This window comes from Ochotona princeps, chromosome 22 (assembly GCF_030435755.1).
Source record: "Ochotona princeps isolate mOchPri1 chromosome 22, mOchPri1.hap1, whole genome shotgun sequence".
Classification (NCBI taxonomy): domain Eukaryota; kingdom Metazoa; phylum Chordata; class Mammalia; order Lagomorpha; family Ochotonidae; genus Ochotona; species Ochotona princeps.
In genome coordinates, this window is record NC_080853.1 from 32,352,725 (window position 1) to 32,367,216 (window position 14,492).

The 14,492-nt window shown below is 40.8% G+C and overlaps 2 protein-coding genes across 3 annotated transcripts in view; one reads left to right on the top strand and one right to left on the bottom strand.

Annotated features, from left to right (window-relative positions):
* Positions 1-14,492, bottom strand: part of PLCB4 (phospholipase C beta 4) — a 350,035-nt gene that overhangs the window by 289,539 nt on the left and 46,004 nt on the right. The window lies entirely within an intron of this gene.
* On the top strand, positions 12,152-12,628 carry LOC101517508 (myosin regulatory light chain 2, smooth muscle minor isoform-like). Its single transcript, XM_036497115.2, has 2 exons — positions 12,152-12,304; positions 12,467-12,628. Exons 1-2 carry the CDS (start codon positions 12,152-12,154, stop codon positions 12,626-12,628), a joined length of 315 nt encoding a protein of 104 aa, XP_036353008.2.

A 14,492-nucleotide genomic window follows, 5' to 3' on the forward strand; every position in this document is an offset into this window, starting at 1 on the left:
GTGGCTTGATCCAGGCTCACTTTGAACTTCAAAATTTATAGGGAGCAACAGATGTTCTAAAACAAAGTTACCAGCACAGTGATAAAATCCACAGGACATAATTAGCTACCCCTAGAGGAAGAGTATCTCTAGCTGTGGGAACAACAGAAACAAAGATCCATAAAGATGAAAAGATGCAAAAACAGGAAGCTGTTGGTATTGCATAATGAGTATGCATGAAATGTAAGAGGAGAGAGGTACGAGGTATGAGGCCAAAAAACCAAGCACAGCAACATTCCCTGTGGAGAGGACACTTTATGGTGACATTGCTGACATTGTGTGCGGGCTAAGTCCTGGCAGTGCAGCAAGGGTCCTGAGTATTGCAGGCTATTCAGCGGCATTACTGGACACCCACCAAGATAACAGCAGCACTCCAGCCCACAGCACAGCCAATGATGTCTTCAGGTACTCTGAGACGCCCCCACAGTGAAGAACTGCTCCTCGCTCAGACTCACTGCCCCAGTCACAGTGTGGAGGTGTTACACAGGCAGAAACCAACACAGAGATTTGCCTTAGAGTAGTATGGGGAATGTAAATCCAATGCAAGAAGCTCTATCTTTTGTCCATGTTAATAGCAACTTTCTTTTTTTTTTTCAAAGATTTATTTATTTTTATTGCAAAGTCAGATATACAGAGAAGAGGACAGACAGAGAGGAAGATCTTCCATCTGATGATTCATTCCTTAAGTGACCACAATGGCCATTGCTGCGCCAATCCGAAGCCAGGAACCAGGGACCTTCTCCAGGTCTCCCACACGGGTACAGGGTCCCAAGGCTTTGGGTTGTCCTTGACTGTTTTCCCAGGCCACAAGCAGGGAGCTGGATGGGAAGCGGAGCTGCTAGGATTAGAACCAGCACCCATATGGGATCCTGGCACTTTCAAGGCAAGGACTTTAGCCACTGGGCCACCGCGCCAGGCCCAATAGCAACTTTCACGTAGACATCACAGTCTGTACGCTGATCTGATTTATTTACTAGATTTTCAAGGAATAGCCAAGTAACTTTTATTAATTGTCTTTACAATACAAAAATTTCCTAAGTTAACTGCTAACTGATGGGATTCTGGATGTGTACATTTTTTCTATGCTTTTCAGTATCTCCCATGATTTGAATAAAAGACTCCGAACTTTCAAAGGTGGAGTCTTCCTATAGGAAAGGCACTCTGCTGCAAAAGTGGAATCAATGATTGCACAATCTAACAGAAGTCTACACACACACAAACACACACAGCCTTGCTCGTTACACTTTGCAGCACTATAAAACACAGCTATGAGCCAAGACATGCACCAGGCCCTACAGAAAATTTCATTTGTCATAGACTTTCTGAAGGGCAACATGGCTTCACTTCTCCACTGCTGGCTAACTAATCACTATATGACTTAGTGGCTCAATGCAGCACTAATTCATTTTTTTTCTCACAAGCCACTGGGTTTGCTGTGCTTGGCTAGGCAGCTCTGTTCTGCATGGTTGCAGCTGATGTATTTTCAGTTGGCTGCATTCAAGCTGGGAGCTGGATTAAGGATGGAATACTCAAGATGGCCTCTCCACATTCAGGACCTCTCCACACAGCCCATCAATTGCTAGGGTAGGCTGAGCTTTTAAACAAAATCAAGGCTGCCTTCCAAGAAAGAACATTCCAAAGACTAAGCCTAAGTGCATATAAAGCTTCTCCTTGCAACATCCATTGGTCAAAGCAAGTTAAATGGCCAAGTCAGGCATCGAAGAGCAGGAGAGCGTACCTGTGCGTGGATGCTGGCTAGCAAAGTTCAAGGGGTCAGCAAACACAAGTCTCATGCTTCCTGGGAGATTGAAGTCTTCTGCCTACAGCTGCTTTATTAAAATTCAATAACCACAGATATGAAAAAATTCATTCCAAATTAAAGTTGACGTCACCACATAGCTTATTGCCTTCCTTAGGCTAATTCTTGGTACAGAAGTAGAAATAATTCAATCTTATCACTTTATAATGAAAAAGGCATTTCAGAGAAAAATATTTTTCCCTAAAAGATAGAAATCCCAATAATGAAAGATTCACTCTCTAAAAATGAAGTGCCATTCTTCAATAAAATTTCAGAATGAAAATTCACTCATTGGGTTAAAATAAATGGATCCAAATCTACCATCAGTTTTCTTCTTCCCAATCTTCTTTTTAGAGGAATGACTCTCTTTTGAAGAACTAGGCACAATCTTAAATTGTAATTTTGATTTTCCTGCATTTAAGACTAAGAGAGAGCCTGGTACAATAGCATAGTGGTTAAAGTCCTTGCCTTGCATGCACCAGGATCCCATATGGACACCGGTTCTAATCCCGGTGGCTCTGCTTCCCATCCAGCTCCCTGCTTGTGCCCTGGGAAAGCAGTCAAGGATGGCCCCTATGTCTTGGGACCCTGCACCTGCGTGGGAGACCCAGAAGAGCTCCTGGCTCCTGGCTTTGGATTGGCTCGGTTCCAGCCATTGCGGTCACTTGGGGAGTGAACCATTGGACGGGAGATCTTCCTCTCTGTCTCTCCTCCTGTCTATATATCCGCCTTTCTGATAAAAATAAATAAATCTTTAAGAAAAAAAAGACTAACAGAAATCATACACCAATTAGCATATATAAAATTATAACTAGCCTTAGTGAAATTACAAGTTAACTTCAAGACTGTTTTAATGGATATTATTATTTTACTAGTGTGAAAATACGGAATGTGAAAATGAATCCCCCAGAGGTAAGAGCAATTTCAATTATGATAACCTTCTGTCACAGTAATAGACAATCTCAGACTGAAAGAGATGACCAAGAAAATACTACGTGCCCACTTGAACACGTTTGCCTTGTGGGTGCAGGCAATACTTTCCAACTTATTTGTCTGCAATCATAACCCATGAGAGCCACTCCTGGCTTCAGTCTCATAGGTGAGAAACTTCCAGATCACGGTAAGTGTCCAGCTCAATGCGCAACCTGAATAAGCTTCTAAATAAATCTGACATGTTTCCAACAATAGTGAGTTTGTCAGCTTAACTGGGGTCACCTGTTCTGACAGAGGTCAGAACATGTGTAGCTAGGAAGGAACCTAGTCCCAAGAATTACAGATAAAATATATTTGTAGTCTGTTTCGTAAAACAGTTCCACTTTTTTCTTTTGGAGAAAGAGATGTAATAATCAGTTAACTAAATAAGGAACTAATAAGGTCATAAGCAAGATACTACTAGAACTCAGATGCAGACAGAAATAGTAGCACACAGAGTTAACCCTTATTGGACATAATTCCTATATTTGAAAATGTAACAATTTAATAAAATCATTTCTAAGCGCCTACCAGCACTTACACAATTTTTGGTAGATAAGCACAGAGGACTTAAAAATTTGAGTCACCCCATACCCTCCCAGCTGAGAACGATAAGGCTCTGTTCTGCTTCCTTGATTCAGTTCTTGTAAGAGTACAACAAATGTCTTTTGTTTGTTTTGGTCTATTGGGAGACATGACTTTTGAAAATTTGTGCTTTTTTGTTTGCAATTAAATTGCTTAGAAACGGTCCCTAAGATTCGTGCTTTGGCACACACAAGGAGACTGGGACTTACGGAGAAAAGACGTGTCAAAAAACTTTGATAACTGTGCCTTCCATCATATGTGCCAAGTACCTTCAATATGTGTAGAGGACCACGGGCATACACAGGAATGCCCATAAACCTTGAAGAGGAGAATAATTACATTTTCATTTACACTAACCTCTCATTGAAGTTCAGCATTTTCTCTAATCATAAATCATAAACCACCATAGTATTAGCAGCACCTGTGACTTCATTGTCCCTGGACCTTCCAGATAGCTTTCTTAGGATCATGACAGATATTGATAGCATTGTGCTTACCAGTAGTTCAACACTCTAATAGTTATTATTGTGTCACTCCATTGGATAGGATGCCCATACATTTATTTTCACGCCAAAAATTATTTTCATGTTTAACACACAAGGATAATGATCTCATTCACAGTCTTGTATATTTGATTACATCTTTAAAACTTCATTTTGATCCATTGCTAAGGCTACCAAAAGAATGCAGAAGATGTTGAAGCACCTATCTCATCTCACCAATTAAAAATAATAATAGGGTCTGGCACAATGGCTCAAAGGCTAAATCCTCACGTTACAAGTACTGGACCCTCTATGAGCACTGGTTCCTGTCCTAGCTGCTCTGCTTCCCATACAGCTGCCTGCCTGTGGCCTGGCAAAGCAGACAAGGACATCCCAAAACTTGGACCCTATACCCACATGGGAGACATAGAAGAAACTCCTGGCTTCATATTGGCTCAGTTCCAGTCATTGCAGCCATTTGGGGAGTGAAGTAGCAGATGGAATATCTTTCTCGCTGTCTCTCCTTCTCTCTGTAAATCTGCCTTTCCAATATAAATGAATAAATATTTAAAATGTAAAAAAAAAATAATAACAGTAACCTTGAGAAAGAAAGTGGTTGAGGCCTCCCACCACTGAGAAGCAGACACAGATTCAAAGCCTCATAACATCCAGTGTGAGGTTCTAGGTGCTACATCAACTCGCTAAACTATTAAAAGAGCAGCATCATAAGCAGGGTATCTCATCCTGCGAAGCCTGGACAGAGGATGAATGAGGCAGTAGGTGAATTACCATCAACACAAGGAAAGAGAAAAGCACATATCCTGGATGAACCATTACACACGGGCCTAGCAGACTCCCAGGATTCATATTTCACCTCAGTTGCCCCGTGGCACCTGGAGAAGAATCCCCTTGATGAAGAGTCAGCATCACTGATGGAAACTGAACGTCCATTATCCAGTGTAACCACACAGAACTGAGATGTGGAGTCACCATGTCTGCCCGTCACCCTGCAAGCATCCTTCTCACCAGCCACAACAAATTAACTGCCATACACCAGGCATGTCTAGCTCATGCCTGCCTCCTAACACAGTCCCCTTTTCTCACCATATCCTTCCTGCCTTCTCTGCCTGGCAAACACCTTTTCATTCTTTGATGATCACATACAGATAAGCTTCTTCTCATATTTTTGCAAAGTAATTATAACTCTCAATACCAGACTGGAAGCTTTGTGAACAAGGGCAGGGCAAGAAGATGGGGCTAGTTTAAGATACATAATACTGAGAATAAGTAATTAAATATTTATTGAGGATTTACTTTTCATGGGCATTTACATCTACGAATGCATTTGAGTTCTGAATAGCTGGTAGGCCCAATGTGAAGCTGCTTTCAAAGATGAGGAGATAGAGGCACAGTGAGGTTAAACAAGCTTTTCAAAGTCACACAGGCAGCAAGTAGCACCCAACAGACATCTTAAGAGAGCCACTCTCATCCAGAGGCCAGGCCCTGCACCCCCAACTCCAACAACTCTGCTACAGGTGCCAATCCCATTCTCTGTTTCAACAAGTAAAGAGGTTACAGGTTACAGAGGTTTGGTGGTATCTTAATAGTGAGGACTCAAGGCAAAATCAGAATTCAGTGCTGGACTTTAGGGAGGCTGTCCGACTCTAGCTTTAGTTTAGATTTTAGTGCATAAGCAGGCTGGGAAGGAAGAAAGGACTGTTTGATAAATCAGTCAATAGTTAGAAAGATTAATAGCTGAACAGAAAGAACTAATCCTTCCCAGGTATCTGAAGCACAAAGCACTAACTGTCCAGCCCAGAACAGGCAACCAGTTATTGCTCCTTAAACCATGAAGAAAGCACAAGATATGACAGGCTATTAATACGACCGTCAGCTGTCCTCAAATTTAAGCTGACTTCACACAAGGGATTAAGAGCAGGCCAGGAGGCACCCTGTTGAAGTAAAAGGAAGGGACTCAGAGCAGGTGAGCTGCCTTCCCAGCAAACTCTCAGAGATTCCTCAAATAAACAAGAGTTGACTTGGATCCACCATGACGGTTCAACTGGTCAAACCTCAGCCTGCAAGTGTCAGCATCCCATATGGCTGCTGGTTCAGTCCCCAGCTGCTCTACTTCCCTTCCAGCTCTCTGGAAAAAGCAATCTTCCATCCTCTTGCAAAAGCAGTCGAGGATGGTCCAAGCCCTTGGGACCCTGCACCCACGTGGGAGACATGGAAGAAGCTCCTGGCTCCTGGCTTCAGATCAGTTCAACTGCAGCTGTTGCAAATATTTGGGGTGTGAACCAGCAGATGCAGGATCTTTCTCTCTGTCTCTCCTTCTCTCTGTAGATCTGCCTTTCCAATAAATGAATTTAAAGAGGAAGGAGGAGGAGGGAGTATGAGAGAGAAGGGAGGAGGAGGAGAGGAAGAAGAGTTAACTGGATTTCCTAGGATTTCCACATGCTAATGAACAGTGATGAAGACTCTGAGTTCATATACAGAAACAAGGATTTGCTTGTTTTGCTAAGACCTCGCATCATTTCTTGCTTAGCTGATAACAACTTCAATTTATTCTACTAGAGAAGTTTTTTTTTCCCCAAAAATAGTTGGCTTCAAGCAAAGTCAACAAAGATTTCCAGCCTCCAACAGAGGCAATCAGATATGTCTGCTCCTAACTTAGGGAACTAGACAACCACGTGCAAATGTCATCCAGGAGTTTCATGGGAAAACAACCAAATACAGAAAACATCTGCTGGGACATTCTTTCACTAACTTCAAGAGGGGAAGCATTGCAAGGATATTACTGTCTATTCCAAGTAGCTGGAACTGCCTTCTACTTAGAAAGTTATTCATTTGCCTGGGTTACCCACCAATTAAAGTTGCTTAAAGAGGACGACAGAGGCAGACATCATGCAGTAGGCACAAATCCGTCATGCTGTCACCTAGATGGTTCAACCTCTTCTGGGGTGGTTATAGCTAGCTGCAGTCTTCAGAAACACACACATTTTCTCTTTGAAAATTCCAAGTCTACGACTTAACTTGGTGGTTTTAGCAGCAGCCACCCTAAAAAATAGCACTGGCTCACAGATGCTCTAAGAAGGCACTGCACTAACAACTCCCAAGCATCAATTAAAGTTCACACCTCAAAGCCAGACCCCCAAGACACTGAAGCCAAGCTTTGACAGACTACACTGAGTTTTCATTTTGAGTAGCAACTCTGGGCCAACAAACTTAGTTTGTTGCTAAATACATAATTTTATATTTAAAATACAATACGTAGAGAGTGCAAATGAGCCAAGAACAATAAGCCAGACAGAACCAAGAGGAAGCCCCAGAGGCTACATATGGTAGCAGAAGCATAAAACAAGCAGCTATATTTAGAAGCAACTAACTTAGTGAACGAGAAACCTACTTGTTTGTAAAAATGTCTCTCTCCTCTTTGCGGATGTAGCTCCCTTTATAGTAATTAAATTACGAGAATATGATGTTATGTATAACAAGTTATGTTATGAATGTTATATGTTGTGTATAAACCAAAATTGAAATGTCAAAAAAAAAAATTACAAGAATATGCTGTAGAAATAGTGGAATGGCAAAGAGATCTTTTAAATTGTTGTGTACATAGACAATGCTAGAGAGATTTAGTGTTGGTGTCTAATTAACTTTCTTTTACCTTAACCCGAATTATCAAGATCAAGAAGGACAAAACAGATTCCAGGAAAGCCATCAAGAGACATTTGGAGAGGGTGAGTATATTTATAGATTGATTCATTCTTTTCTACTTTTAAGACTAAGACATGATCACAAATGAAGTTTACACAATAAAAAGGAGAGTAAAAAGAAGAATACTTATGATCTCAAGGTGGGGAAAGCCGGCAGGATGAGCAGCAGAGCACCGAGTGCCCGATCAACAGGGCTGAGATGCAGACACTCCTGAGTACCATTGCCCACCTGCTGCACCTCTCTCTCCCACCGGTCTTTGAATCCCTTTGCTAGAGAAAGGGATCTTCAAAGGAGCAGCAGCATTAGCAGTCCCTTGGAATTGGTGAGAACTGCAATCCCAGGCCTTAGCTCAAGTCTGCTCTCTGAAAATCTGTGTTTTAAAAACCCGGTGATTCTTGGGGAGGAGTACCATCTTACTCGTTTCTGTACCTTCAGGTTAGAATTGCTGAACCTCTAGTGCTTTGGTGTTAGAACGCGTACCCTTTCCTTTGTTCCCACCGTCCCTTAGCCACACTTTTCTTCTTGCTCTTGATTTCCCTTGCATACCTCACTCCTGCTTCAGGCTGTCGCATTGGCACTTACCCTGATCTAGAACATGTCCCCACGACCTCTCCTTCCATTCATGTCTCCCCAGAGCAGATCTCCCTGCCTAGCTTTAAAAGGAGGACATGCAGTATCTGACACCAAAGAGATGCTCTACAGCTCTGTGTGTGTGTGTGTGTGTGTGTTGCTTAACTAATGCTAGCATTACAGACAGTGTTCCTGGGAAGAAAGGAAACCAGTGCTAGGTGGCCAAAGTAGGCAATGTTCACCCAAAATAACAAATTTCATTGTATTTGCCAGAATTGAAAGATCTATCCTAAGTCATGCTAAAAATAATCAACTGGTTTTCTCCCAAGACTGGATGCTTCTTTGCAATGCAGTTCAATACTCTCCAGACTTATTTCAGACTCCAAAAAAACAAATAAAGTGACATGTTGAAAGTCACTCTGACCCTCTCGCATTTCCTGGGCTGCTAGCTTGCTATGTTTAATGTCATTTTTCCTTCACTGCGCACCAACTGTGTAAACAACATACAAGCCTGTTGGCTTGTGCAATGATGCAGTTATAAGAGTGTTAGCCCTCTCATCTATAACAAAAAATCTTACCATAGAAATAAACAGTAAAATTCACCACTGAAGTTACGTTATCCCAGCACAGACTTCATATTTGGAGAATAAGACGTAATTTTACTTGAATGTGAAACTTTGAAAATATGGGCAAAAAAAAAAAATTGAATGAGACTAGGAGAAGGAAAACAAATTCAGCTTTCAGATACTCGTATTCAACTTACTGCCACAAGCCCAGAGCCTGGGCAGCGTTATTCTTTGAGCCAACAATCTGTTTCTAGAAACCTGTTCTGGAGCAGGCATTTATTGCAGTAGCTACATGGCTTCTTGGGATAGGGATAGGCATTAGGAATTAGGGTTAGGGTTACAGTTAGGGTTAGGGTGAGGATTAGGGTTATGGAATCTTGGGATATGCCATCATCAGAGTGCCTGGTTCCAGAACATCAATAGTGGCTATGGCTAGGTAAGGAAATACTACATTCTTTTATTTTTTCTTCTTAAAAGATACTATAATCCGTTTTTAAATAGGTGCATTTATACACATATACATAGTAAGAGTAGAGATGCTCACATTTGGTGGCCTAATAAGAATACTCCTCACTCCTCAATCTGCCAGTGTATATATTGGGAGAAATGAAGCACTATTATACTCTTGATCTAATGTGAACAAAATGAAATTATGGACAAGTGGCTGAAAGCAATATAACGAATCCATTTTTCCTTTATACAAATCTTGTAAAAATAAAATGAATAAATAAAGTTTTGGGCCCATTGTGGTAGCCTGATGGTTAAAGTCCCCACCTTACATTCACCAAGATCCCATATGGGCACTAGTTCATTTGCTGGCTGCTCCACTTCCCTTCCAGCTCCATAACTGTGGCCTGGAAAAGCAGGAGAGGACAGCCTCAAGCCTTGGAAGTCTGCACCCTCATGGGAGACTAGGAAGAAGCTCCTGGCTCTTGGCTACGGATCAGTTCAGCTCCAGCCATGGCAGCCACTTGGGGAGTGAACCAGAGGATGCAAGTTTTCTCTCTGTCTCTCCTTCTCTCAGGAAATTTGACTTTCCAATAAAAATAAATAAATCTTTGAAAATACATAAAGTTTTGACTTATGTCACACAAAAAATTAAATAAAATAATCCTTAATAAACTGCTGATTTCTTCCATAACAATACTTCTTTAAGGTTATGCATTATATATTGCATTTGTAAATATGTTGGAAACAACAACTTTTCAAGTATCACAATAAGCATCCTATTATACTTTAATTCTATTAAAATCTAGTGATTGTTCCAGAAGGCATAAAATGGAATCCTAGTGTTCTCATTGGTCTGAAAGCAGAATTACTACGAAGAGACCCACCCGGAGATCGGAGCAAATAAAAACATCAGAGGCATTCAGACAGTATCCCATAAAATGAATTAATGAGGCTGGATTAACACTATAAAGCTTCTTTCTGGGAGTATTTGACATGCTATATATTTAATGGGTAACTTTCAATGTTTCCATATAATGTTCTTGCAACATTAAATTTTCCTAAGTAGTAAACTCTGAAATATCAAATTCAGAGGACATGAAGTCAGTACTTGTCAACTAACACTGAAAAACCAAATTCATGAGACAATGCATGGAAATAGAAAACTCCAGGACAGCAGAAGGCTTAAAGAGGTCCTTGCTCGGAAAATGACCAGATGAAACGCACACCTGTCAGTAAACCAGACTACTGGATCCCTGTTGCTGGAGACCTCGCATTGGCTCCGTCGGCGTTTTTTCTCATCTTTGCTTGCCTCTTCAATACTGCTTCCCTCTATGGTCAAGTGCCAAGTGTCTATTGCAATACTGAGCTGTTTTCTTTATTTTGCTGTAATTTACCAATCCCACTGTGATACTTAACTTTCTGAAACCCAGAGTATATTTCTTTAACTCTAATCTGGATTGGCAAACTACAGCCACTGGCCACCCTGAAACTTTTATAGATGTCTTTTTTGAGCTCTTGAGTTATACCTGGTTATTACAGATTAGAATGGTTGAAAAAAATGTCAAAAGAATAATATTTCATGACATATCACAACTACATGAAAATAAAATTTAGTTGTTAACAACTACAATTATTTGTTACAACTCATTCACACCCACACAATTCAGTATTGCCTACTGCAGCTCTCTCACTGTTACACCGAATAGTTGTAACAGAAATTATACAGCCAGGGCTTGGCACGATGGCTTAGTGGCTAAATCCTTGCCTTGAACATGCCATATGGGTGCCGGCTCGTATCCCAGCTGCTCCACTTCCCATCCAGCGCCCTGTTTGTGGCCTGGGAAAGCAGCAGAGGACAGCCCAAAGCCTTGGGACCCTGCACCCACGTGGGAGACTGAGAGGAAGCTTCTGACCCTTGGCTTCAGATTGGCTCAGCTCTGACCATTGTGGTCATCTGGGAAGTAAACCAGCAGATGAAAGAACTTTCTCTCTATCCCTATTTCTCTGTAAATCTTTCCAATAAAAATAGATAAATCTTTTTTTAAAAAGAAATTATACAGCCCACAATGCCAAAAAAAACTTACTTTCTGTCCTTTTACAGAAAATACTCACTGATTCCTGCTTGTGACAGTTATGTGTGGTATACCTGTGTAGATTCCTGACTTTCGTATGTTATTTGGAAAAAAATAGGTAATTTTATGGCAAAATTTGCCATTTTACTTGTTAATATGTACCTAGCTTTTGCAGTACAAGCCTGGATAAGGAATACATGTTACGGCATAGTGGATTAAGCCACTGATTGAGAAACCTGCATCCTTATTGGAGTGCTGGTCTACCCAGCTACCCAACTTCCAATGCAGCTCGATACTAAAATGGGAAGCAGCAGATGGTGGCTCAAGTATTTGAGTTTCTGCCTCCTATACGAGGGACTGGATGGAAGTTCTGTCTCCCAGCTTGAACCTGGCCCATCCTGTTGTGGCCATTTGAGCTGTAAACCACCAGATACCCTCCCTCCCCTTTCTCTGCGTCACTCTTTCTCTCTCATTGCCTTTAAAATCAATTAATCTTTTTTTTTAAAAAAATATATATGTTGAAATATCTAGAGAAATACTCATCTGCTACTAATTTTTTGCTGAAAAAATCTGAAAATTTTACTGAAAAATCTGCTGATGTTGGCCTCTCAGGTAGGTATAAAACTGAAGAGAAATAGACGAATTGAATAAAATCCTTCCATTTTGAACATCTTCATAGTTCCACTAACCAGGCATTATCTTGTGTTAAACAAAACAAGGAAGTAGAATGGTACAGGAAACATTTTATGTGCCTCACACTGACCTCTCAGGAAGAGAAAAATTAAACAGTTGAAGTGTTTTTAAGAAAATCAAATTACCAGTCTCGCCAACAGCAGCCCCGCTTCTGGTGTCTGGCGCCAGAAATAAACAAGCACCACACTGAGCAAAAAGGCCAAGATGAAGCCCACCGAGAAGGGCCCTTGGTGCGCAACATCCAAGGTGTCCGCCACGTGTGTCCAGGCACAGATCCAGGATTTCAAAGAGGTCTTCAGCATGACTGATCAGAATCGAGACAGCTACACTGACAAGGAGGATCTGCGTGACAGGCTTGCCTCACTGGGGAGGAATCTCACTGATGCATACCTGGGTGCCGTGAAGAACCAGGCACCAGGCCCCATCACTCTCACCATGTTCCTCACCATGTCTGGATAAAAGCTGGCCAGCACAGACCCTGAGGTTGTCATCCAAAATGCCTTTGCATGCTCTGATGAGGAAGCCACGGGCTTCATTCAGGAGGACCATCTGCAAGAGCTGCTGACAACCATGGGGGACCACTTTAAAGACAAGCTAGTGGACAAGCTCTACAGAGAAGCTCCTGTTAACAAAAAGAGGACTTGCAATTACATCAAGTTCACTTGTATCCTTAAACACTGAGCAAAGGACAAGGATGACTGAGAGAACTTCAGGTTCAGATCTTCTCTTATACTGCCTGACCCTATTCTCACTCAGACACTCCCCACCCTCACAGAAGTATTTATTCCAGACCTTTCTGCCACTTGGCACTTGTATAATCAAACTGGAAATGGGGACATGGCTATAAATTGTATTGAAAAAGAGACTGCGAATAAAAATCAATAAATGTGAAAGCTCAGGAAATAATTTTTAAAAATCAGATTTCTGGAGTTTCTTAACAGAATAATCATTTGGAATCTGCATATTCAAAGCAAAAGGCATATTTTAACCACTAAAAATGTGAACTGCTACTCAGCTCTGCCCTATTAATAAGTAAAATACTTCCATACAGACTTTGAAAGGTAACCTTAGCTCAGAAACTCATGATAAACAAGTAAGGAAACACATCCATTCTCCATACATCACAGCCTCACTGAGGCATGGATAACATCTCCATTCCAGCCCCTCACTCTAAAATACCATTTACAATTAAAGAAATACTAATCCTTAACTCTTGGCTTAAAAGATCTCCCCAGACTATGTTGAAAGAACAAAAAAATTCTGTGGCCATCTCTTCAAGGATGCAACGTTTTTATGGTTTCTTCTTTTTTTAATGGGCACAGAAACGTTTCCAAGGCCAGACAGCCTATCCAGACAGCGACATGACACAGTAGATTCTCATGGAACCACCACTTTTATAATTCAATTTCTGCACATTTATAAATGTTGGCTTTTAAACTGCAAGCCCAATGGTGCCTTAAACCACACTTAGATGTATAATCATTGACAGCTCATTACAACAAATGGTCTCCAGAGTGAGGTACTGGAGCTAATGGTCTGCAAATGCTTTAGTCTCCAAACTTGGGCCAACATTAAGGCAAGTAAAATCTGTCCTTTCTCTGCATGCTCTTGGGTTTTGAATGCTTGCATCAGGAAAAGATGAATCTCTTCATTCCTGCTGTCTGAAATACTGCATACTTAAAAGTACACACCCGATTCATATATGTTTTCTGGTGAAATACACCACAATCCAACAATGTCTAAGTGTGCATACTCTGACAAAAAGAAGTGATTTTAAAGCAATGGGGGAAAAAATGCACTGCACATCCAATAACAGAAGTTACAGTGCTTTATGAGCTAAAAGTATTAACTACAAAGCCACGTTTAGCAAAATTACTCAAATACAATTATTCAAGGAGTCATCGTAATACTATGTGAGAAGAAAAAGATCCAGATTAGAATTGTATTCCCGATGCAATTGCAATTTTATTTATAGTTATATTACATGTAAAACATAATATAAAACTACAGTTATTAAAGGGGTGATAAAACAACAGTGATTTTTTAATGCTTTTCAGAATTTTTAGTTATTCATAATAAGCACCATTTTAGCGATCAGAAACAAAATATAATATAAATAACATTCCTTAGTCTCCATCCCTGCTAGTGTATATCAAAAAATACCATCTATAACCAACGAAGCAGAATAACAAACTTTATGTTTAATTTTACCTTCAAGTGCAAACACTGACATAAAGGAAATATTAAGTAAATGACATCGCCATTTAAACGTCCAGGGGAAAACAAAGTTGAGTCATGTTACCAGTAATGCAAAACCGATATTTTGCACCTATGATTCTCAAACTTTCGGCCTAAAAGACATCAATCTGATGCCGGAAATAAACTTTAATCATCTTAGTACAAATAAGTATAAAAATGGAAATAAACAGAATGAGGAACACTCCCCGAATTGGGCAAGCTGCCTATGCTGGACAGTTCTTTGCCCTCATCCTCTGCCCTTTGCAGGAAGACAAACCTCCTCTCCCTAGAGGGTGCCAGAACCTTA